Raw genomic sequence first — 26,591 nt, forward strand, 5'->3', positions numbered from 1 at the left:
TACCGCAGGCTTGGCTGGCCCAAATCTGCCTCACAACAGAAATGACATCCGGAGTGTTCGCACATCATGCTCCCATCCGTTCACAAGGACCCTCACCTTTCATACAAAGTGTAACTTGTGTTCCGGGGGCCCAGCAATCCCGTCAGCCTTCCTGGGCTCCAGGTGCACACGATCTCCTTGAGGTCATGCGTTTCACAGCTCAGGTTTTTAGGAGTGTCAGGCGGATCTAAGGGTGAAAAATAAAGAGGGGTGGTGATGGGGAGGAGGCAGGGTTCCTCGGGAGTACATGTTCTTCCCTCTGATGATAGAGTGTGTTTCTCAATGTCCGTCACATGTTACACACTTTCCTTTAAAAACACCGTGATTTACTGTTTGCATGCGGCTTTCGCACAACACAGACTGGATGGTTCTTTCTGTAGCACATCAGATCGGAGCTCTCTTTAGAAATGCCGGTAAAACAGCTCAGAGTGACTTTGAGCTCATTTGGAAACCCCACTCGGCCTGAGCAACCGGAAGTGAGCAACTGTTACTTTTCCCTGGACTCTTACTTCAGAGTGGCCTGAATCTAGCAAACCTGTGTCCTGTGTAACAAAGAAGCCAGGCCAGCGAAAGGTGATGTTCATAACCTCCACCAGCTACGGGAGACAGACAGATGATTTGAAAAGAAGTAGGACTGCATATTAAGTCGTGTTAGCAAGCTGCACAGTCCTGACGAGGATGAGCACTTACAAAGTAGAGCTGTTGGTGAAAGTCGACAGGACCTAACACTCGAAATGACGGCCACCTCTGGACACTCAATTGAAGCAGTTCTCCTGGGCTGGCAAGGCAGGCAGGGCGCTAGGAAGATTTGCTTTGTCTTTGTGAGACCTTGGAACTAGTATAGGAAAGGATTGCAGGCCGACTCTGCTGATCACAGAAGCTGCTGTTTCTGCGACGTGGGGCCAACCATTAGAGAAACGGATATTTCTTACAGTCATATTTTCCCAAATGATTTTTGTAATCATTTTATTGGGGGCTCGTATAACTCGTATCATAATCCATACATGCATCCATTGTGTCAAGCACATTTGTACATTTGTTGCCACCTACCTAAATGATCTTTTCATGATAATCTACTTGCTAAATTACTTTGTAAAATAATTTATTTTTTGAAACACTAATATTTAAAACTGTCCTCAACTGAACCATCAAGACAGAAAATTTCACATACTCTCCACAGATAATAGCATTTTTCAGTAAGGTTGTACTTTTTACCTGGAGTTATGGATGTTTTACACAAACATTTAAGAATTAAACTAACACTATCATATTTTGAAGATAATTCTCAAGGCCAAACTTTCAGCTTCCTTTACTAAAATCACATGAAATTATATGAAAATAAAATAAGCAGCTGAGTAAGAGTGGAAAGAAGTATTAAGATGAATTACTTAAAATCCAAATGAACCTAGCTAAGTAAGAGGAGGAGGAGGAGACATAAAAGAAGACAGATGTGGCAGAATTTGAAATGTAATTTCAACTGGTTTCTTTTCAAAGAAATTAATTTATGACACAATCAATTGAGGCTAAGTATAAAGTCAATATCACACACACACACGTCAGTGTCACACCAAAAAATCAATTCTATTTCTATATGTGCCAGCAAATCAAAAGTAGAATTTAATATCCAATTTTTTGGTGGCACCAGAAAATATCACTCACCGAGGAATAAATTTACCACAAGATTGACAAGACCTGATATCACTCAGATAAATCAGTGTCCTATATAAATAGGCACAGGTATCACGTCCATAGTTTAGAAGACTGTATTATAACGAATATTCTGCAAAGTTGACGTGTAGATTAAATCTAATCATAATAAAAATCCTAGTAGGTTTGGAAACTGACCAGTTGATTTTAAAATACTTTCCAACACGGTGGGCTACTCCCTCATAAAGAGATTACTGCGGCTATGGATACTACATCAGTGTGGTGACGATACCAGCTGTCCCCCCGCGAGAGGACAGCATCTGGGGGCCTAAAGGCTTGGCTTGTAAAACACACAGCCCTCTACACGAAGTTTCAACCAAGACCACGTGGAAGCGGCGCGCCAGCTTGCGTGATCCGAGGGATGTAGATACCCGAATCCAAATCCCAAAGCAGGAACCATATCAGAGTTTAAATTGTGAACAACCTGCTTGCAGAAGGCCGGGCATGACAGTGAGCACCCCAAATCCATTTGCAGGGTCCCTGCATGGATGAGGCCTCCATGGAATGTCCTCTGACCAGGCTCCTGGGATGGGAATAGCTTTGATCTCAGACAGAGAACATTTTAAAGTCAATTAGGCCGTATGTAGCTAGGTGAAAATGAAATGCCCGATCATGTGATTCCCCTTTTGACTCATTTTAAAGAATCTTATGCTTCTTTGTATTAAGGATGATTTTCTATCTATGAAGCCCAAGATGGGTGGAGCTATCTAGATAGGAACTGGACTGGTAATTGCCTGGGGACATAGGCTGCAGAAGGGGTAGAGGAGCTAAAGATGAGGATACTAGAAGAAAATAATGTTCTGAAATTGATGTGGTGATGATTGCACAAATTTTCTTAATATAACTGAAAGATTGAATTGTATGATATGTGAAGTATATCCCAATAAAACTATCATTTAAAATAAATAAATGGTGGGTTTCCCTATGGGAAAGAAAACGCACGCTGACTCATACCTCACACCATAACCTGCTCTGTTGTAGGTTCACAAAGAGCTTCCTCTAAAAAGGAACCACTCCAGCTGCTTGGGAGCTGAGGGATCCTGAAGAGGATTTCCACCTCCAGGCATCAGGAATTAAACTTAAATCATGGACTTAGAACCACCTCCAAACATTATAAATTAAACTTAAATTAGGGACTTGAGTAGGTTTGTTCTTGTACTATAAAACACTAGAATAGGGTTATCTCATTTTTTTCGTATCACAAGCCATTACCACAAGAGCATAAGAGAGATAACAATAAAATTTAGATGGTGATGGGAGACATCGGACAGGGCAAGATATGACAAAATAATAATTTATAAAAATATCAAGGGCTCATGAGGGAGGGGGAAGTGGAGAAGGAGGGGGAAAATGAGGAGCTGATGCCAGGGGTTTAAGTGGAGAGCAAATGTTCTGAGAATGATGAGGGCAATGAATATACAAATGTGCTCTACACAATTGATGTATGTATGGACTGTGATAAGAGTTGTATGAGCCCCTAATAAAACAATTTAAAAAAAAAGAATAAGCTTTTGAGACCATAAAAAAAATTCGCTTGCATTACAAAAAAAAAAATTAGACGGAAAATCCCTAAATGCACAATAGGTATGGATATTCAACACAAGTAATACAAGCAGTGAAACCACCATCACAACGCTTGGCGTGTTACAGGATCTCAGAACTATGGCAGGGCCCATGTTGTCAAAGAGCACCCTGACTGGTGACGCATCTCTAAGTACATTTTCCTCTGGCCTCCGCCCTCCAAACACATCTGCCCCTTAAACATGCCTTTTCAAGTTCATGAAGCATACGGAAGGATTCTGTGCAACTGTATTACAATTTCTTCAACTTAGAAAAATTTAAAAAGTATACTTTAGGTAAGTGGTGAATTAACTTATAAGAAGTAACTCCTGATTTAACAATTTATCATTTAAAACTATTATTACATAGCGATGACTCTAGAGTCTAGACCTAATTAAGCTGTTAGTTAAAATTTTAAAGTAAAACTTTGCACTGACTGTTCCGACTACTGCTATAAAATCTACAAAGAACAAAGAAATAGGGAGGAAACAAAATTACTCCTCCAGGAAAGAATGGGGGCTTTCAGGAACAACAATCACAGCAAAAATGGAGATCCCGCTCTAACATGATATACTCACAGCCTGCAAAAATGACCGTTCCAGCCAGGCTGTTGTCGGTGTTGAAAATCACATTTGTTCCACTACTTTCAGAAACAGAAATATTATAGATCTTGATTGCAACGTTTTCTCCATCGAGATGAATAAGAGGACAGTTGCTGTTGCCAATCTGTGCTGATAAGACTTTTTCTTGAATTACACAACAAACTGTTATATTTGAGCCTACAAGTACCACTTTGTCTGCAGGAAAAATCTTAGGTTGAGAATCATGTGACCCTAGAAAGAACATAGGAATTATATTTTAGAAGTCTTTTCTCAGAAAATAGTATCCATAATATACTTTGTGGGATATAAAGACTTTTCCCCAGTTTTGTTTCCCCCAAAGATAGGCCAAGCATTAAAGGCTATTTGCCAGCACATGGTGGGATGTCAGATGCATTCAGCCTTCAGACTACTATCTGGTCCCACCACAGGTGGGGCCCACTCCCTGCTGTTAAGGACAATGGATTACTTCTCCCTGAGGCTTTCAGACATCAGTCTGGTCCACTGAAGGTAGGGTTCACACCCTACTGATAATGGTTTCCATGGAGAGCCAGAGAACAGGTCAAACCTGCTCAGTGACATCCAAAATTAGGCTGCTTTCCTGAATCTAGGACCCGTCCATCTTATCACATGTGTACCCCCAATCCCTCCCCTTCCTATTGTGTGTACACCCCTAGATTGTCCTCCTCTCATTACTGTACTACCTATAGTACAACCCCTTCCTGTGACATATGTCTTCACCTGTAATTAGGGGGCTTGCATGCCCCCCCAAAGATGTACAAGCATTGGTTAGCAATAAAGAGCTCTCTCCCCTGGTTCCCAATCCCCCTCTCTCCCTGTTCTCTCTTCCCCTGACTCTCTCCCCAGTCCTCTCTCCCCTTGTCCTTCTTCCCCTCCCCCTCTCTCCTGCCCTTTTGTATCCCCCACCTCCACAGGAACCACTGAGAGGGGCTGAGAGGTGAGCATGCTACTATGAAATATGTCTGACTCCATTATTTCAATCTCTCTTCTATCTCTCCTTATTCTCTATGCCTTTACTATAATCTATATATATTTTTTACCATACAATTGTGCCTATTGAACCCGTGACTAGTTGTTGGGGGCTGGCCTTCCCCAGCAATACTTAACAAAAAAATATTTTTGTAATTGTTATCCCATTATATACAAAATATATTGTTAGGTGCTTTATAAGAGTGGCACCCTCAGCTGACGTATGTTCCTCCCAAACGCAACAAAAATCCCAAACACACACAAAAAAATTACAAAACTCACAAGAAATGCTCTTCAGTGGGCTCCAGCCACTCCATTCTTTGTGACCATGAAACTGAGGGTCGTCAATGTAGCACCTCATCTCCACATGGTGAGTGGCACACTGAAGAGGCATGTCTGAGGTCCAGTTCCAGTGATGAACTGTGTCCTGACCATTCAGAGTAGAGTTGTAGGCCATCTAAAAGTGAACACACATATAACATTACCTTTCTACCGAGTGGTGTTTTCTGAAAACACATAGCAGATTACACTCCTCATCAAAGAGCAAGAAAACGATCCCAGGAATAACAGGAGAGTTAGAATAAAAAACATGATTTGTTTAAATTCACTTCTTCACCTTTAGGTCCTACAATATATTTGTACAAGATGTTGATGCTAGAAAAATATTCTGTTCAGTGTGCAAGGAAACATACCGCTGCTTACCGATCTCCATTTCTACCAGCAGAATCCCTACGACATAAAGTCAAAGGGGAGAGCAATGCTATTGGTGTGACGACGTCAGGTGCTGTCGAGTTGGTTTTGATTCACAGTGGTTCTACCAACAACTAACAAAATACAACTCAGTCCTATGGCACTTCCCCACTCGTTGCTCTAACTGAGCCGACTGCTACAGCCACCGGGTCAATGCATCTCCGGGCGGGTCTTCCCCTTTTTACACAGACCCTAGACTTCATCAAGCCTGGTGTTCTTCTCAGGGGCCTGGTCCCTCCTGATAACATGTCCAAAGAATGGGAGATAAAACGTCTCACCATTCTTACTTCTAAGGAGCACTCTAGCCGTAGTTCCTCTAAGACAGATTGTCCATCCATCTGACAGCCATGGTCTAGTCAGTATTCTTACCAGTATCATAATTCAGAAACACCTGTTCTTCAGTATTCCATGTCCGATGGTAAGTGGCATGGCTTGGATTGGGGGTACCTTAGTCCTCAAAGTGACATCTTTGTTTTTACAGATTTGCCAATATGTCATATGATATTCTGAATGCTGCTCCCATAGGAGTCAGGTGCAGATCCCAGCAGAAGAAAATCCTTGACCATTTCAAGCTTTTCTTGGTCTATCTTGATGCCGTCCGCTGGTCCGGTGGGAGGATTTCAGATTTCTTTATATTGAGTTATAATCCATAACGAAGGTTGCAGTCTTTGGTCTCCATCAGCAAGTGCTTCAAGTCCCCTTGGCTACCAGCAAGCACGCGTGTCACCTGCATACCACAGGTTGCTAAGAACCCTGCCTCCAGCCCTGACGCTGAGCTCTTCTCAGATTTCCCAGCAGCCAGATGGGATGACTATAGGAAAGGAGTCAAGCCTGACACACACGTTTCCTGATGGTGAACCAGGCAGTATCCCCTTGTTCTGCCTGAGTCACTGCCTGTTGGGGCTGTGCATTGACGCCTCCCTTACAACTGGTCTCTGTTTCAGCTCTGTGTCAACAGGAGGGTCAGGATTTGGAGAGAAAAAACGAAACATCTTCCTGAATAATTGCCTGCTTTGTCATGAGGCCAAAAGAATGAGAGGGTGCCTCCAGTATTCCTTAACCTTAAACATCGTTTCTAAAAGCACAATTCGGTTTCGCATAAGATTTATCTGAGTCATGTCCAGACTTACTAATGCGACGGCTTCCATCCGCTTTTTACGTAGAAGTCTGATCTGCCAGGTGACATTTGCGTGACGTGGGAAAACAGAACCCCTGTCATTCCACACGACGTGCAGGGTGTCGGTTGGAAACTCAGCAGACAAGTCCAAGATCTCCGGGGCATCTGGGATGAAGGCTTTGTAAACAAACAACAAAGGAAACCAATGATAAAGATCTACTCAAACAAGCAATGGATTTCATACTGCCCGTCCATTAATCAACCACTTTTAGATCCCATTCCTCCTGATCAAGAACGGATCAAGAAGGAAAAGGCCAGCTACCGACGAAACGAGAAATGCGTTCTGTTTGTTGGCTCCGGCGCTCCAAGGGTGGTCATCTCCATCTTCTCGCTGCTCTCAGCCTTCCCCACATTACTTTAGTGTTACCTGGGCTGACTGGTGGGGCTGACAGCGGGCAACATCAAAGACAAGTACAGGAACTTCCTTTGTGCTGCCGCCAAGTCAGGCCTGAGCAAACAACACAATGTAGAAAGCTTGTTCTGGTAAAAATTTCCATCTGTCTTCGCTACAGCCTTCCCTTCTCCCTCATCTCCGGGGTCGGAGCCCCTCATGCCGGGGAGGTACCACCAAGCCGAGGACTGCTGTGAGGTGCCGCTGACTCTATTGGTATTGATTCCGACCCTCAGTGGCCCCCTGGTGGGTCAGAGCACCCTGTGTTCCAGGGTGTCCAGTGGCGGATTTTCATGGGTACATGGTCGGGCCTTGCTTCTGAGGGGCACCTGGGTAGACTCAAACCTCTAACCTCCCAGTTAGCAACTAAGCTTCTGAACCTTTTGTGTCACAGCCAGTGATTCCTATGACTCGTTACAGAGACCAGTGAGTAGGACCAGGCTGCAGGACAGACAGACCAAAGCTAGGAACTAGGGAGCCAATGGGTCATTCTGCAGAAGTAGGGTGAGATTATCAATAGTATTTCAGTTTAGCTCTGGGCTACAACACAATTTTTCAGAGAAGTATGGCAGAAGATTAGATATTCCCTTAGAAGATTGTGGCCTACCAACTAGATTACTAGACACGTAGACTATACTATTGTGAATGGGGGCGGAAACACGCAAGGTATTCTGATGACCATTTCAAAGACAAGTCTGGGGTTTTGGATGGATTTATTACAAAGTGGAGGGGAGCCTCTGAGATTTCTCTAAAGCTTCCAGCACGTGGAGTAAAAGGCCTCAGAAGCCAGGGCAGAGAAGACTGGCTATGCGTGACTCTGTCAGGGGAGAGGAGTGGGCCAGCTGGAAGGTCCTCCAGAAAGATAAGGAGTCAGCCTTGGAGACGATTCCAGAGTAACCCCAGTGCCTCCGGAGATTTATACACACAGGCACAGGGAGTGAGCGGCCACTGGTCAGACAACCCCCACGGAACCAGAGGTGGGTGCGCTGTGGTGGCAGCAGGAGGAAGGAGATCAGGAGAAACTGGCTGGCAGACCGCCACCCCACAACACCAGGCTCACAGAGAGGCCAAAGAGCAATGGGCTCTAAACCCTTCAAGGGTTTGGGTAACCAATACAAATGCACGGATACATTACAAACACAAAAAATGTTACAAGGAGTCAGGTATCCTTGTAAATCACGCTTTGAAGGCCGGGCTGGGAAACATCCGGCCAAGGCCCACCAGTAAGATCAAACGCTTCATCAAAGAAAAAAGTTCCAATCCATCACATTAAGGGCGAGTTAATGAAACTTTTGACCAAAGACAGCAGGCTAATTTTTAAGTTGATAATTTTGTATAGCCTGTGAATGACACGAAATATCCAAATGGCCCCTGGCATTTGAAAAAAAAAGTCTCCCCACATTGAATAAAGACCAAAGGAAACGAATACATGAACTACAGGGCTGTCTGATGACTATTGAAAACACCGTGGACGTCGGGCAGTGCAAGATATGACCAAATAATAATTTATAAGTTATCAAGGGTTCATGAGAGAGAGGGGAGCAGGGAGGGAGAGGGAAAAATGAGAAGCTGATGCCAAGGACTTAAGTGGAGAGCAAATGTTTTGAGGCTGATGAGGGCAATAAATGTATAAATGTGCTTGACACAATTGATCATGTATGGATTGTGATAAGAGTTGCATGAGCCCCCCAAAAAATGATTTTTTTTTAAAAATACAAAGCACCACGGACAGGCAAAAGAATGGGCTTAGGTCTTAGAAGAAGTACAAGCAGAAGGCTGCTTGGAGGCAAGGATGGTGAGACTCCTCACGCACTCTGGACATGGTATCAGGAGAGCCCAGTGTCTGGAGAGGGAAATCATGGTTGGCAAAGCGTGCAGGGGCAGCGAAAAAGACGAGGCCTTCAACAAGATGGAACGACACAATGGCTGAGCAATGTGCGCAAACAGAACAACTGTGAGGGTGGTGCGGGGCCGGCTAGGGTTTCCTCTGTTAGACAGCGGGTCACTATGAGCAGAAACTGACTCAGTGGCACCTAGATTAACAAGAAGGAAGCTCTGCTTTACGGGTGGAGAAATGCCTGGACCTTTGGGGCTTGGTGACACAGAGGGCAGAAAGACTTGGGACATCCTGGCATGTCTCCTTCCTCCTCAAAACAAAAGTCAGCGAAGGTCCCTCGAAGAAATAAAGGGATGAAACCCCTCTGGTCTCATTTCTATTCAGATCTGCCCCATGAGGCTCAGAGGCCAATTCAATAAACCATGAGCTCAGAGGCCGATCCAATAAGCCATGGGAGACAAATAATTGCCGGGGTCGCAGGGGAAGGACAACTGAATTTGTGAGATGGCAGACGCGGCAGAAACAACCCACAGAATACAGTCGGCCTCGGAATTTCAAAAGAAATGCACCGATTCTAGCGAAACTTGCTAACCGCAGGGCTCTACCCAGGACTTGGGCACAAGTCACAGCCTCCGGTTAGCCAGCTATGCAGGGGCAGCGGAGAATGCTTTGCAGGCCGCCTAGGAGCAGGAGTTGGCTCTCCTGCGGGGCGAGGGACGCTCCAGGTACCAGAGTAAGCAGAAGAGAGTAAGAGGCTCCAGTCCGGTCAGGGCAAGAGGAGCGTGGGGTGGGTTCTTAGAAGGACTCCAGATGTCACAATGAAAGATTACGAAGCCTGGAGTATTTCACTACACAACACCCGTCTATGAAAATGCTTTCCTCCCTAAAGGGTGTAATAGCAGTGACTATAGGGGGCTCATAGAGGTCAAGCCAAATGGCAGCAATAACTGCCGTCACAGACAAAGGGCTTTTGACAATGGCAAAGCCCACACATATTTACCCCAGTACTCTTCTCCAACGCACGCATGGAAGTTTTCCTTCAGCTCTGTGATCTGCATTCCTTTCCGGAGCAAGCAAAACTGATGACAATATCAACTTGCTTTCTAGAAACGCAGAACTTTGCCGTGAGGAGAAATGTAATTCAATGCTTGCTTTTGTTTTTTAAAAAGGTGCGGGGTAGGGGGACGGACAGAGGGGGTGGTCCAGTTTTATCCACAGCTGACAGGGGACTTTCCTGGCCCTCTTTAGGGATGTAAATGAGGAGTCCTTTTAAGAAACCCAGACATGAAAAGGCTCACAGACACAGTGGTGTGGCCACAATAGGCCTGTGATTATGCAGAATGCAACCCCCCCCCAAGTCAGATGACATGCAAGACAGACAAACCCAAAGGAACTCTGAATCGGAACCGGAATCTGACTTTATCTAACACTGTCGTCTTCCAGTAGCTTCCTCGACAATAACTTTGGGAACCTCCTGCCACAACCAGTGATGGTAAGTTGGTTTATAAGAATCTGGAATATGAGTCAGATAGTCCTCTTAACTTACGACAAAACAGTTCCAGATGGATAAAAGATTTCAATCAACCCTGATTGCAAAATCAAAAACTCACAAAGGAAAACATCAAGAGATTCTCTCTTAGTGAGAAAAATACCACAAAGCTTTTTTTCAAATGACAAACTTGGAAAAATATTTGCAGCAAATATGACAGAGCCAATAGCCAAAATGGAAAGAGACATCTTGTGAATGAATTGCTGAGGAAAGGAATGACTAATATGAGAGAAAAATTACAAAGAATATGAATAAATTCTGCCCCAAACTTATGGCCATCTAGTCAGTTCAGACTTCTAATGACCCAATAAAACTGAGTGAAACGTTGCCTCATTAAAGGCGAGAATGTATAAAAGACTGACCCCTATCACCACCACCTCCCCACCCCCAAAAAAAAGCTCTTAAAGAAATGGGAAAAACAACAGAGACATCCTTGGAGGCTATCAGATCGGGGTAGCAAAAATTTTTAAGAGATGAGTCATAGCCAGCACTAACACTGATGTGAGAAAGAGACATCTATTTGCTGCATGTACATAGACACTGGGCAGCCCTGGTGGCATAGTGGGTTGTGAGTTGGACTGCTAACCACAAGGTCAGCAGTTAAAACCCACCGGCAGCTCCATCATGGAAGAACGATGAGGCTTATCTGCTCCCCTAAAGATGTACAACCCCAAAACTCCAGAGGGAAGTTCTGCCCAGGCCTATTGGGTCACTAAGCATTGGGGCAGATAAGACTAAATGAGATGAGTTTGGTTTGAGTTTGACAGTTTGTGGGGGGATAATTTGGCAATCTATATCGAAAGTCTTTTAAAAGAGAGTATCTTTAAGGCCACAACTACCATTCCAGGAACACAGCCTAAGGAAATCAAGAGTCAAATTCACAAGCATACATGAAGGCATTTCAAAAAGGGTGTGGAAAAGTAAAATTAAAAGACAATGACCCTCTCTCAGGAGTGTTTCCAAAAATTCGTACCAGGGGCTAACCCATGACAATATTAATGGAAGATTTCTATGCTCCAGGGAGATGATCCTTAAGACTCTCCACCAAAAATTAATAAGGAAGTCTCTAAAGGGAGCCAAGGGCTCTATATTTTTTATTCAGATTAAAAAACATGGAGCCAGAATGGGTTTGAGCTCATACTAAATTTTATCTCCGATTAAAGGCAATCCGTTCTTACATCATGGCCCTGCTCGATACGCCTCAGAACGGGACATAGAAGGTGCGGGTGCTACAGGAAAGTATGAAAGAAACTAGATGGTGCCCAGCTCTCGGATAGAAGAGTGTCTGGGGTCGCTTACTTACTTCCAAACAAGTGAAGTAAGCAGCCATCTAAGTGAGATGCCAACTTAAGTGTACATGGAAAAAGCATACCATCATCAGTGACTGAAAAATTGTAAATCATATCATCCAAAGCCGAAGGAGGGCATAGTATCAGAGCCTAAATTGTGAGATTCTGGTTGCAGAAGGCTGTGGATGACACGCGGCACCCAAGATACATTTGTGAGATCCACACAGGAAATAAGCCTCTGGTTTTTTTCCCTCTGTCCATAATGGACACCAAAGTGGTCACCAAACGGAGTGCACTAGAGAGACGATTGTAAGAGCTCAAAATCATAAAACTAACTCGAACGGTTAAAACCTGTCAGCTGATCCCCCCTTCACATGCAGGTGGGCCTGACCTGGTTTTCAACATACTCTGAGTTTGTTTGTTGGTTTGTTTTTTAAATATTGGGGTCTATCTCTCAGATGTATTTTGTCATTGGGGATACTGCTTTTGAATTCTTACGTGTTTTTTTCTGTTTTTCTGTATACTGATGAACCTATAGAGACAGCAGGTGGAATTAGGGTTCATGGGAATACAGTGAGGGAAGGGAAGATAAATGGGAGCTGATATCAAGGAGTCCAAGAAGGAAGAGAATGCTTTAAAACTGATTGTGGTAGCAACTGTACAATACATCCCAATAAAGTGTTTTTTGGGGGCGGGGGAAAGATAATGGATTTTTTTCCATGAACTTTTCCAACCCACTCCCCACCCCAGTCAATATGTACCAAAGATTTCTGTCAAAGTATTAATAATAGTATTCAATTACCAGAAATGAAAAATTTAAATGTCAATAGAATATTTCATTATAAAACCTTCATTCAAAGGAATACTACCAAAGGTAATACAGATTCACAGAGATTAATCATTTGAAAATACGTCTGATGTTCCCTGAGCTCCGGTTACAAAGTATTAGAAATCCTCTTTCTATGTGTCGGTTTACAGGGTCTATTTGTTAATAATGCTTCTCTCTGGTGCTGAGATCACGGCTGACCTGGCTGCTTTCTAACTCTCTGGATTCTGAACATGTTGACAATTCTGCAGAGAGCATATGTATTATTAAAGAGAAAACCCCTCCAGGTCAAAGTTTATGGCTGAAATAAAATTCATATGCACCCAACTCCTATATCTCAAAATTTACCATCAATTGGGTTGATCATAAATCTGTGGTATGGGAAACGAGATTCGGCCTTGGATGACTGACAACAATAAAGCTAACATCTATACCATGGTTGCTCTCTCATCCTGACATCCAGATCTAAGTAGCACTGTACACCGGCAAAGTCATCGACAGCAGGACCAGGTGCTACATTGCTGGACAGCACGGGGTCTCGCTTCCATCTGTGCAGTCTCAGACAGGGACCACCCAGACATGCATCTCATCCGTAAAACCAGACAAACTGCCACATTCATTATGTTTTATTGCCCCTAGCTTCAAAAGTACGGCATCCTTACAAGATTCATTATAATATCACTCTATTGTAGTCGCCGTGCTTGCCGGGGCTGACTAATCAGTTAGCCCCACTGCTAAGAGAGTTAAGAAGTACAAGCTCGTACGGTGGTGGTGTGCAGCACAATGCCTATCTCTGTCCGCCTGGCTTTACTCGGTGCTTCCACTCTGCTGGCAGCACATTTGATGCATTTAGTCCTTACGTCGGTAGTAAATTCCTGCTACATTGATGGTGCTGTGCTAGATGCAAAAGACCGGGTCCCTTCCTTGGACCAAGTCCCAGATGGAGTAGGCATATGTCAAAAAAGGAGAGGTATCTACTTTGGAACAGGTGGCCGGCAGTATCTAAGAACCCCAAAAAGGTGTGCAAGGAGTGAGGAAAAGTCTGGCCTGTAGACTGTCCTAGGCCCAAGACGTCACATCAGCTAAGATTACACACCTTACCAAAGAGAAGCCGTTCCTGCCATCAAATCGCTGACCTTGCCATGAGCAGCCCAATATGCAATCCACTATGCACCGGGGCCCCTCCCGTCACATCAGGGATGAATTAATGAAATGTGTGAGCAGCATGGGCTGAGGACGATGCTGTAATATCCAAATGGCCCTTGGTAGAAAAAGATGCCCACCCCTGGCATGCAGCAATCAGGCAAAGGGGGCTCAGGAAAGCCTAGCAAACTGAGGGAAGACTCTGGAGCTCTGTGCCGTCAGCCTCCTTCCAGATCTTGCTTGCACCCTCCAACCCACAGTGGCCTCGCTGGGCAGCAGAAAGGAACTAGTGTAACAAGTAAAATGGGAAAGAATGCCAGCTTCTGCCCCTCAGAGAACACCCCGATACTGACAGGAGCAGTCGGGGTTTGGAGCTACCTGCATTTCCATTCCTCTGACATAAATACTTACAAATGTTTTCTTCATTTAGGATGAATTTACTTGGTGAACTTCCAAAATCATTTTGAGGATATATTGTTACTTCATGATCACCAGGCAAAAGAGCTGGGATTTGAATATTTGGTTTCACAGATTTATAACAATGGTCCCTGCAAAGGGAGAAAGAGCATTACATTTGAACAGATAAAATTCCTAGTACAACTGTCATCAACACTCAAGGAACACTGAACAGTCTAGTCCCATTGTCGTGGAGTCCGTTTTGACTCGCATTTGCCATAATCTCTCTCTCTCTCTCTCTCTCTCTCTCTCTCTCGCTCTCACACACACACACACACACACACACACACACACACACACACACACACAGTAACTGATGTATAGGACAGAAGAGGCCTGCCTCAGGTGGTTTTCCAGGCTGTAAACTCTATAGGAGCAGACTAGACTATCAGGTCTTTTCTCCCATAGAAATTGCCATTGGTTCAAACCACCAGCCTTCCTCTTAGCAGCTAAGCGCGTAACTGTGGTAGCAGGACTCTGTAGATAAACAACTTGGTGGGGCCGAATGGCAGCTGTCCTCATGAGACCAATTGAAGCTTTCATTTATAAAGCAGGACATGGCCAGCCCGATCTGAGTAAGTTCACACAGGGTCCACTGTGGTGGTCCAGTAAGCTTGCCACTCATCACCCACCAAGCTGTCACCAAGCGTCATGAACACTGTTGTGAGGGAGAGCATGCCTCATTCCCACCCCTCATCACGGCAGCTCAGGGAGCACTCACACAGAAATTAACTCAAAGCAAACACGCTTGAGTAATGCCGTAGAGAGGTAAACAGTACTTAGGGATCACACTGCTGGTCCGGCCATGATTCAAGCTGGACTCACGCACGGCACCGGGAGGTAACAGAGTGGAAGTGTCCGTAGGGTTTCTAGGCTGTAGTCTTTACGGATGACAGCAGAAAAGGAGAGGACTTGAGCAGCAGCAGCAAAAACAGAGGCAAGAAGAGGAGAGCACAGCCCTTCCTGCTTTGCAGAGATGAGTATCCATTAGAGTAGTGTCTCTGTCCTTCTCTCTTGGTATAGTAAAGAATTAAGCATTCACTCTAGCGCTATGCTTAATCCCTGCGTAAATTTTAGATTTGATTGAAAGAGGGACAACTCTTTCAATTAGGAGCCAGCCTTCATTAGAGAGTAAAATTTACCATATTCATAGTAGGCCTCAAAGCTGTCATCCACTGAGAAAGCGTTCCAGCTCAACAAGTTACATTGTAAATTCCTAGAATGAACACTGACGCCTCTTTCCACTGGACCAATCTATAACTCTGTAGAATACTGCTGATGGAAGTAACAAGAATTTAATTCCCTTGCACTGATTTATATCAGAACAAATGCCTACTGATAGTTAGCAACTAAATACTCTCACCTAATCTTTTTGTTTTTATTATTTAATGAGTTAACCCAACACAGGCGTGCCCTCTGAAGGAAAGATTTTAAAAAGTAAGGAGCTGGGCAAACATAAACCCGCCTGTTTACCCAACGCATCACGGCCAGCGCTTCTAAGACTAGAGGCACTGCCTGCCCAGTGACTCCCGCTTAACGGCGCGGCACTCGGACCTCTGGCCGTGCAAACGTAGCTTAACCATTTGTTCTGTAAATAAGGACTTGTATGAATGGCCACCCGAGGAATTAACTGTCTCTTACGTTTCATCAGTGGAATTGAACTCCCCGCGAAGAGGCAGGGTTTTAGTCATAAGACGAGAAGACCCTATAGAGCAGCGGTTCTCAACCTGTAGGCCGAGACCCCTTTGAGGGTCAAACGCCCCTTTCATAGGGGTGGCCCGATTCACAACAGTAGCAAAATCACAGCTATGAAACAGCAATGAGAATAATTTCAGGGTTGGGGGTCACCACAACATGTGGAACTGTATGAAAGGGTCGCAGCATGAGGAAGGTTGAGAGCCACTGCTCTAGGGCTTTAGTGAGCAGTTCACTGATTTTCAAACTGATTTTCAAAAGATATATAGTTACATGGACTGTACATTTTAGTTGGGGTGACCTCAGAGCACAACTAACCTCCAAATGATATTTTACCTAGGCTAACCAGTCAAAATTTTTAATCACTTAGTGATCCAATTACTTGACCCGCAGACCAAGTTACCCACCCACCAGGGATAACAACGCTATCCTCTCCTATCGACAATCGGGCTATGACCTCGATATTGGATCAGGATATCCCACTGGTGCAGCTGCTATCAATGGCTCCTTTGCCCAAGGACTAAAGTCTGACGTGATCTGACTTCAGAGGGGAGCAATCCAGGTGCAGGCACTTCTGAAGGCAATGTTTCCATCTCCCTACTCTTGACTCCCCAAAAATCTGTGCTCTTCGATTTTTGGCATCCTCGTGGGATTCATAAATTTTCCCTTGAAATGTTCTTTGAGTTTGGGAAACAAAAAGACATCTGAGGGGGCAAGTAAGGCTTTTCACCAAAATCCTTATAAGACAGTCCTTGCTCCCCTCGAACCATAAACAGGACAAATGTCCTTGGCGGCACTGGCCTGGCCTTTGTCTCACTGATGCAGTTCTCCATTTTCTTAAAACTGCTTCATTAGCCCCCAGGGTCCCCCGCCATCCTCGGAAAGCACACCGTTCAGGACGCCTTGGGAATGTCGAGGAGTGGCACCATGATCTCCTGAGCCGACCTCTCTGCCCTGAATAAAACTGGCCCAACAGATCCCCTTGGACGGCACTAGGCTGATTGGATCTTTCTTTTTCTTTTTGAAGGCATCTTACTGAGACCAAGACAAGGGCATTCCGGAGAACTTGTCTGGATCCATCCACTGACTGAACTTAAGGCATGCTCAAACACGTTTTGTTCAGGCTAACCCCATGGATATATGCATAAGCGTAGTAGCAATTAAAACAATAAAGGTTCATTATCATCTAGTCGATGCAGATTCCTAGGGACCTTGGCAAACAGGGTAGAACTGCCTGTGTGGGTTTCTGAGACTGTAACTCTTGGTGAGGACAGAAAGCCTCATCTTTCTCTCAAGGAACGGCTGATGGTTTCAAACAACGAACCTCGATGTCAGCAGCCCGATGCATAACCACTATGTCACCAAGCCTCCTAAACTTGTAAATGTGGAGTAGGGCTTCTAGTAGCAATACTTCTTATTTATCTTCTAAGTTTTAACAACATGGTGGTGGGAAAAATAACCCAATTGTACTAGCACGTACAGTAAGCCTAGATGGCTCTTTTAAGACGCTTCAGGTCTGAGCATGCTGGTCAAAATCCCAGCCTGCACTCCCCTCATCAGCCTGCTCCTCCGGTTCCCACTCCCTGGAAACCAGCCCACCAGTCCTCTGTTCCTCACACATAGGTGGGCTCAGCGATGCTGAGAAAAGACAAACTTCCTAGCTCAGTCTCCTTCAAAGATACTCTCAGTCTTTCCACTTCTCTGCTGTGGTTCACACTTTATTCTGAACACAGCTTCCCGTCAAAAGGAGCCCTGAGGACCTCCTGGGTTATGCATTGTCTGGGCTGCAGCTCAGACCCACCAGCCACTCCATGCTATAAAGATGAGGCAGACTGACAGCAAGACTGACAGCCTTGGAAACCTACAGGGGCAGTTGTACTCTGCCGGACTGGACTGAATGGTTCAGTGCGTTTGGTTTTGGTTTGTCCCATTTCCCCTAAATGCTGCCAGCCCCCTGCAGGCTTATTTTCTTAGACAAAGGTGGTCTCTCTCTGTGGCTCCAAGGCTCTCTGCGTCTCTACAAAGCACATTTGGAATTCTTTTCATCACAATTCCTGTACATTTCTAGCTTGCCCATGGATGGTTTAACTCAATCAAAGGAACTGTTTGTCCCTCTTGCACCTCCAGCCTCGAACACAAGCCCCTCCACCTGACTCGCTCAGGTCCTCGGACTTACACAGAGCTCCAGCTCCCTCCTCCTCTGCGTCAGGTGAGAAAACATTCTGATGTGCTGGTCGCACAAAACCATGCAGGTGCTCCCAGGACTTCACGCTCGTTCACACCACACTGCTCTCATTCCACCCGGTAACCTTCAGGACACGTGCTCTTCTGACCTTTTTCTGCCGAGGATAGTCCTCCGATGTATTCCACAGTGAACCCTCTCTAGCCTCCCCAGGCTACCCTCCCTTGCCTTCCACAGGCTATTCCCGGCAGATCATCGCCGACAGCATTGTGGGATTTGTCAACTGGGAACTCCTTAGGAGTCGGAACCGACTTCCTCCCTCTGTGGTCTGTGGTGGTCACCAGGGCAAGGTGCCAGACTGTTTGGTTCTCCCTCCTGGGCACCATGGCAGGACTGCGGTGACAGGACTTCATGTGGCCTGAGACCTTGAGAGTCAAGGCTGTCGCTTCAGGAAGGATGCTCTCCTTTCCAAGCCCTGTCTGCGCAGAGCTTTATCTTTGTGACACCCTTGCGTAAAAGAAGGTGTTACACCCTCCCTGAACGAACCCACCCCCACAGTCACAGGGGAAGACACAAAATATTCTGGTGCCACCGTCTGCTTTCTTTCCATTCTGGAGCGGAAATTAAACAGTCTACTCTGGAAAGCACCTGCTGGTGAGAGAACAATCTGTGGATAAAAACGTGCTCATTTGCTGGAGCTGTGGTGTTCTAGTGTCTGTTACCATTGTTGTTTTGTTTTAGCACATAGCACAGCTCGTGCTTCCTCTCAGGTAAGGAGCACCCGGCTTGGGCTGCCTCTATGGGAGAGATGGAGCAGGAGTCCCCACTGCCCCGCCAGGAGAACAGAACACAGCAGGAAAGCAGCCACTACGAGTTGAGGGTTGTTTGCTTGTGTGATGTAGTCTTGCCTGCGTGAATGATAATGCTCAATGAATGAGTGTACGCTGAATAGGGTAGTCTTAAAAAACGAGAATAAAAATCTGCTCGCCTTTAAGTAAGCACAAATGCACAAGGACCGGGGGTTGTCAGGCTGCACAACTCCCATAGCGCTGCTGGGGAGCCCTGCAGGATGTCCTCAGCCCACTCCAGTGGTCCCTGAGAAGGTGAGGTAGTGGAACAGAACTTGTCGCCAGCCTCCCAGCCCCCATGTTCCCTTCTCCTTATAACAGAAACGCCACAGATGTCTGGACATACCACCCCCCAGCTAGGAGAATGAATTTCCCTGCCTCTTAGGGAACTGGGCTGAGCTACTTGGCTAAGTGCTAGCCAGTGAGATATAAGCAGGCGTGTTGTAAGGACTGGACATCTTACAGACCACTCTCCTCTCATTCCCCTCCTGCGTTCCGGAATGCAGACCGGACATGGATGCGCCTCAAGCACTCAGCTTGGAGCGCGAGGTCATGTACTACAGAATGGCCAGGTGGACTTGTAAAGAGGGTCTCAGACAGCCAGAGGCAACATGCTGGGAGGGGTTGGCCTGCCCACTCCTGGAGTTTTCAGCTGAGAAGGAATGTCTGTCTGTTATGCCGCTAGCACTGATGTTTTCTCTTTTGCTCGCAAATAAAAAAGACAAACCCACTGCCATCCAATCGATTCCAATTTATAGCAACCCATAAGAGACTAGAACTGCCGCTTTGCATTTCTGAGACCATAAATCATTATAGGAGGCGACAGCTTTCTCTTTCTCCCGTGGAGCAGCTGATGCATTTGAACCACTGACCTTGGGGTTTGCCGAACAATACACAACCCCTATGCCTGCTGGGTTCCCTCTTGTGGGCAGCCAAGCTTACTCCTGACAGTTTGATATGGGCATGCCCAGCTTCCTGAGAGCAGATTGGAACCACAGCACAGCTGCGGAAATGTGTCACACTCTTATTTATATAGTAAAAGAAACAAAGTTCTGGCTAGGAGAGAGTAAATTTTTTTAATTCAGAATTTGAGGAAAACAGTGCATTAAAGTTTAAAATACCATCAAAATAAATTTCCAGAATAGAGACTCTGTGTTCTAAAATCACAGCTACCGAGTCTTCCTGTACCTGCTCTTGATGCAAACTTCATAGACAGTGCCATTGGAAACAGAGGGCGCTTTCCACGAGCAGTCCCACACTTCTAAATTTCTGGTCACACACTTCAGACCTCGAGGCACCCCTGGAGAAAGAAAACCACACAACCCAATGCATCTTACTCATGTGAAAGCGATCCGGCAGCTCAGCAAGCTAAGTCATTTTGGGGCGCAAGTACAAGTATATCTGTCTGCATGGGGTGCCAGTTCTAGGTGCAAAGGGAAGCCTGCAGTCATGGGAGGCCTACATGGTTGGCTTTAAGTTTATTTTTATAGTTTTCATTAAAAAAAAAGGTTAGAAGGTGAAAAAGAACCACTCAGCTACTGAAGGGTTAGGCATGTTCACTAGCAAATGCTGCTCCCAGACAACGGAGACAAGAGTTGCAACAAACAGAAGTGACTGGACTGGCAGCATCGAGATGCGACCAAGGGAGGGCCTTGGGTGGGGGCAAGGGAGGTGGGTGTAGTACTCCCCTGGAATCAGCTCAATGACAACTGGCACCGGTTAGCTTCCAGTAGCCACGTTTGGGGGTGGGAGGGACGGGTGGGTTAGATAGCTAGATAAGACTTTGTGGTCCCCTGGCAACAAGCCCAGCTTGTAAACATTCCAAATCACTACTGCATCACTGTTTGCTTCCTGCCTGCCCCTCTGCACAGAAGTCAGCACATTTCCATGAGTCCTATGAGATGTACATGTCGTATGCTCACATAAGACTTTAACATCTGCGGGCGGTGTGTGCGTGTGAGTCCAAACACCTGAAAAGGAGCACATAACTCAGAGATTACAATCTGATTAGCAGCGTTCGCATCTGTCAAACCAACATGACATCACAGACTACGGGAGACGATGAAAAGAGTCCTCCTGAAAAAGAGAGGAAGGAAAGGCCGGACAGGTGGGGGGGAGTGGAGGAAAGACGACAGACATGAAGGAAAGGGAGGAGAGGGCGATGGAAAACAAATGTAACTTTAAAAGAAAAAAAGGTAGTTTATCTCAGACGGAGTATCTTCTCAGCACATAAACCTCAACAAAACTCTTCCCCTCTAATTTAGACATAGGCTAGCATGATCAGCACAGCTGTTCTATTAGGCAGAAAAAATAGCACTGTATTAGAAGGTACCACATTAGCAGTCAGTAGTAGCTACAATAATAGAACTATATTTTGTACAGACCCTATTAAGTTTACACAGTGACTTGCTCACCTAGGACTCTACAGTCTGCAGATGGCATGTGTGAGTCTAAACAACTAAACACTTTAATAAAATTCAATAAGTAACTAAAGATTTTCATGAAAATCATGGTAATAATCGCTGACCCTGGGGGAAAGAGATCTGCTGAATTATATAAATAACCTAAAAATGAAAACAAGGTGCTACAGGATTATAATGCACTTGATGGGAATAAGCGAGGTGTTTATTATACAAACATTTTCAATATATCTACATAAGATGGTAACGAAAGACATCATAACTTTTTTAAAGGTAGAGTTAATTTATCTGACCTTCTGGAACAGACAAAATCACTGTGACCAAAAACAGATCAGTGATGCCAGGCGCTGGGGGCACTTGTCAGAACACAATGAACCACAACGCAGCCTGAAAGGTGAAATGAATGAATGGAAGCTCCAACTTAATTTAAAATGTATCTTTAGATAGATCTTTAGTACTTGTTTTAACGTAACCAAAACTGATATAAAGAGCCGGCTTTGGAACATCCAGTGAGGACGACAGATGGTGTCGTGCTGAAAATGGTCACCCTGTCAGCAGTTCCGGCTCATGAGTCCATCACACTCACCCTTCCTCTGGCCAGTCACTTGGTCCATTAGACAAAAAAGAATCATTGATGACAAGAGCCACTGGACATAGGAACTGGCCTTCATTCTTTTACTGCGCACCATCTGCGATGGCCACCTCCAACAGAAGCACACGTCCATCGTCCTTCAAGGTGGTCAGTCCTACAGTGAGAGGAAATGCAAATGAGTCACATTTCTCCGAAGATACACCCACACAAGAAACAAGACAACACAGTGGTCAGCTTGGTCCCAGGTCCTGGTGGCCTCGTGTTACAGAGGAGAACTGGGCCACTGAGCTTTCTTGCCTACCACCTTTACAGAAACAGCACGAGGCCTTTTTTCCAATGGTGTCACTGGGTGGATCTGAACCACCACCCAGAAAGGTAGGGACCCACTGCCATAGAGTTGATTCCAACTCACAGTGACACTCACAGGATTCCCAAGGATGAAAATCTTTAGGGAGCAGATAGCCTCTATCGCTCTCCGGATGCGCAGTGGGTGGGTTAAAACTGCCAAGCCTGTGGTTAGCAGTGTACACTGTCTAACACACAGGGCCACTCGGGCTCCTCATTAGGTGAATATTCAACAGCAATTTGTTCACACCATCTGACTGAACAGGCTGAACACTGGCCTCTTTGGATACTCAGACTCAAACTGTCCTGGCTTTATGAAGACACGAACCATCGTAAGTCAATTTCAAATGGATGGGCTTCAAGTTCCAGTTTGTGACGGACTACCGGGTCATCAACTCTCGACTGCAATGGGACTGCAGGACTGTAAAGCTGGCAGACCACTGGAGTTGGGCCTGTGGACTGTGAGACACAGATTGGCACTTCAACTGTTACAGATACAAGGTTTTAGTCACTATACCGGTAACAAAACTGGTTCTGGTTTCCTATTTACATTGGGATACCATGTTTTTAATTAAACTACATTTCAATCGTCTAAATAAAGATAAAATTAGGGCAGATAATAGGAGGCATTGCAGATATGAGAAAGATACTGACAATGACACACAAAGGACATCAGTGTAGCAACCACTTCAAGGGCAGTTAAGAGGAAATGACGACCAGTACACAAGCGAGGTTGACACGTTTTAGTTGAAAGCTAAAAGCAGATGGAACATGTGTTCTACTGACTAGAGAGACAAATCCAGTGACAGGCAGATACGTGTGAGAGAGCTTTATATCAAGAAGTGATTATATATCAAAAAACATCCAGCCCCATCCATCTCAAGTCCGTAAGTCAGATACAAGTCCTCTTCAGACTCACACAGCCACATGCAGTGATACAGAATGCAGGAAGATCACAGACTGGTGGGTGCAGTCTTGTGGATCCAACGGTGGTGGAAGCATCACAGGGCTCTAGCAGGTCACAGGGTGACTCTCCAGCAGGAAGGTGAAGGCAGAGAGAGAGAAGGTTCCTTATGAGAAAGCCACACCCACAAGGAGGCACCATCAGGCTGTGATCTGATTGACAGGTTGACCACCACCCTACACTTTTATCTATTTTCAAGTTGACATGAAACAATGTAACTACCACAGAGCAGCAGTGATTGGATTGGTCAATGACATGGACAAACCGCAACAGAGAAGGTGTCACTCTGATTAACACTTCCCTGAGATCCTTGGCAACAAATGTTTATGGACAGCTCACCTTGTTCTTTGTCTGGGCATGGAGGCACAGCGTTGAATAAGACAAAGATAAAGCCCCTCTTGTCTGCCTTTAAGATGTTTAGTGGACTCTAGTTTAAAAGTAGCAGAAGCCAGCAGCCTAGTTTTTCTGGAGCCCTGGTGGCCTAGTGCAGCTAACCACAAGGCCAGAGGTTCAAACCTACTAGCCACTCCTTGGGAAAAGGCTAAGGCTGTCTACTCCCACAACGACTGAAAGTCTCAGAAATCCACAGGGACAGTTCTATTCTGTCCTACAGGGTCAGTGTGAGCCAAAATGGACCCCGCAGCAAAGAGGGAAGAGAGGAGCAGACACCCCAGTCCAGAGGTCATCAGCAGCTAGGCGGAGGGTTCTAGGAGTGAAAGTGGGGCGAGGTGGCCACGCCCAGTCAGTACAGGGTCTGTGTGCCCTTAACTTCTCTGTGCCTCAGCTTCCTCATCTGCCAAGTGGCATGGGAACTATTTCCCTCATCACTCTGCTATGATCTCTACATGAGTAACTATGAATACGGACAAACACATAGCATGTATGTTGTGTGTTATGTGAGGTGCAGGGAGTAGAGAGGCACAAGGGTGACCACTCCCTTTGGTGGATAAACAAGGATGCCTCTTCTTCCCTGGCTGTAGGACGACGGGGAGTGTAATGTGCGGCTGAAACTAAAGACTCCAAAGCAGGTAGTCTCCCCAGCAGGGGCTTCCTAGCTCCTTTTTATGTTGCTTCAGTTCCTTCGGACATGTTATCAGGAGAGCCCAGTCCCCGGATAACACTGTCACTCTGGGTAAAGTAGAACATCAACCAAAGAGGGCGAGAGAGAGAGTTGCGACCAGATGGACAGAGTGGCCCCACCACAGCCATGGCTGAGGCCGCATTTAATTCTGTTGTGCACACACAGGGTCCCTGTCAGAGGCAACTGATCCCGCGGCACCTAATGGCCACCACGTGCTGGAACTGCAACCCAAGACCACAAAACATTCGAGGAAAACCAATTAAAGAGAAGGGCAGGCTAAACCGGATAATCCAAAGGAAAATCAAAACGATTCCCACAGGAAGCAGGGACCGTTTAGGAAGGAGGGGGCGGGGGACGGGCAGACCATGGTGCTGTCACCAAGCAACATCAGGAGGCAACGTGCGGGGAACTGTCCGAAGCAGCAGCAGCTCTGAGAAGGAAATACGGTGGCTGATACAATTTTTTTAAGCAGTCACGGATTAGAAGTTCGTATTTTGGGAGAGGAGGGTGGAGACAAAAATCAGAAAATGGAGGAAAAGTATGGGAGCCAGAGACTCGCCAGGTATCAACCAGCCGCCAATGCGAGAATGCACACCACCACCCTCGCAGCTACCGGCGTTGTCAGTGCGGAGCCAGGGACTGGACCGCAGCGTGATTAAGTAGCCACCCACCAAGACGTGCGCGGGGCCAGAGCGCTCAGCCGTCTTCAGCCATGGTCCAGACCAACGGTCGGCAAACTACGGCTCTTTCGGCACATACGTGTGGCTCGGAAGTAAAACTGAATTATTTTAAAGGATATTATCCACGTAATGGTGAGTTCAATTGTTTGGAAAATATATTTAGGGCTCCTGAATAATTTGTAAATTGTTGTTACTGGCAGGACTGCTTCCTCCTTCTCAACAATGTGCCGACCCCTGCTCTAGATGAATGAGTAACTTCCCGGTGAGCCCGAGCAACACGGAGCCTACTTATTAGAATGGAAATGTATTCTTGGAATGTCTAACGTGCCCACTGCTAAAGTTACAGAATTACGACGTCTTTACTGGGTTAGCTGAATAAAGGAACCCAAAGATGACCCCCAAGCCCCAAGACTGCACTAACATCAGCACAAACCGGATTCACTGACGGGTTAAACATTACCTTGGAGCACAGCAGTTCCTCACTACACCTGACAGCCCTCCTAGAAAAGAGCTGCGTGCCCGCTGCCGTGGCAGGTGGGGGATGAGGCTGCTGAAGCAAGCTCTGGACCAGGTGGCTGGAGCTCTAGACTCTAATCCTGGCTCCATTACTAATTAGCGGTGTGACTGAGGGAAAATCACTTAATCCCTCCCAGCTTCAGCCTGCCGCTGCAGCACAGAGGCGAGGTCTATTCAGCGCCCATATAAGAAACTTCCCAAAGTTAAGCTGTAATATTCCACTCCTGCTGGCGGGGCCAGAGTGCAGGCTGTGGGGCCCGGGAGCGCCCGCCATGGCCAAAGACCCAGGAGCACTCAGGGACATACATGGGTCCTGGGCGCTCAGGAACGGAGTCGCCAAAACCTGCATCCCTACAAATCGGCAAGGCGGTTAAAGCAGATTTTCCCCTCTTCTAACATTTACACAGAAAATTCCCGGGCAAGTCACTTAGGCAATATAATATCACACTTATGCTAGAGCCGATTTGTCCTCTGAACACAACTCTCATGTGGATTTAACTGAGGGCCAGGACAACACACCGGGTCCGCAGACGTACCTTCAGGGGGAAAGAACACAACCTGGAAGTTTGCCCCAGCGTGTCCTCCGGCAGAGACACAGGCAGAATTTATTTTTGTTATTTTTTTCCACCACCTGGCTCCTTAGAGGAGAAAAATAAATAAATTTCTTTTTGCACTATTTTCAAAATGAGAGCAGCTCTCTCTTCACACAGTAACCATGGGCAAAAGCAAATAGCAAAGGCCTATGCGGGCAGAGTAGGCAGCGGGCCGCTGGGGGGCTCTCTGCTAGGGGGAGCATACCCGCCTGATCTACAGGTGGTGGGCATGGGCCTGGCTGGCTGTGCCGGCTGTGCTGGCTTTCCAAGCCAAGCCTGAAGTCAGGCACCTGTGTGAGAAGCCAGGGGTCCCCTGACTGGTACAAATGGCTGTGTACCACAGGAAGGGTGGTTCGAATACA

At 46.0% G+C, this 26,591-nt stretch overlaps 1 protein-coding gene across 2 annotated transcripts in view; it reads right to left on the minus strand.

Annotated features, from left to right (window-relative positions):
* LIFR (LIF receptor subunit alpha) overlaps positions 1–26,591 on the minus strand; it is a 90,725-nt gene that overhangs the window by 40,330 nt on the left and 23,804 nt on the right. For both annotated transcript variants that reach the window (XM_075540956.1, XM_075540957.1), the window contains exons 2-8: positions 22,045–22,204; positions 20,227–20,338; positions 14,269–14,405; positions 6,776–6,939; positions 5,178–5,352; positions 3,885–4,139; positions 97–226 (exon numbers count right to left, since the gene is read on the minus strand). In XM_075540956.1, the coding sequence (XP_075397071.1) occupies positions 97–226; positions 3,885–4,139; positions 5,178–5,352; positions 6,776–6,939; positions 14,269–14,405; positions 20,227–20,338; positions 22,045–22,183 (1,112 nt within the window). In that variant the 5' untranslated portion in view covers positions 22,184–22,204. The remainder of the gene's footprint in view (positions 1–96; positions 227–3,884; positions 4,140–5,177; positions 5,353–6,775; positions 6,940–14,268; positions 14,406–20,226; positions 20,339–22,044; positions 22,205–26,591) is intronic.

The sequence above is a fragment of the Tenrec ecaudatus genome, chromosome 2 (genome assembly GCF_050624435.1).
Source record: "Tenrec ecaudatus isolate mTenEca1 chromosome 2, mTenEca1.hap1, whole genome shotgun sequence".
In the NCBI taxonomy this organism is placed as follows: domain Eukaryota; kingdom Metazoa; phylum Chordata; class Mammalia; order Afrosoricida; family Tenrecidae; genus Tenrec; species Tenrec ecaudatus.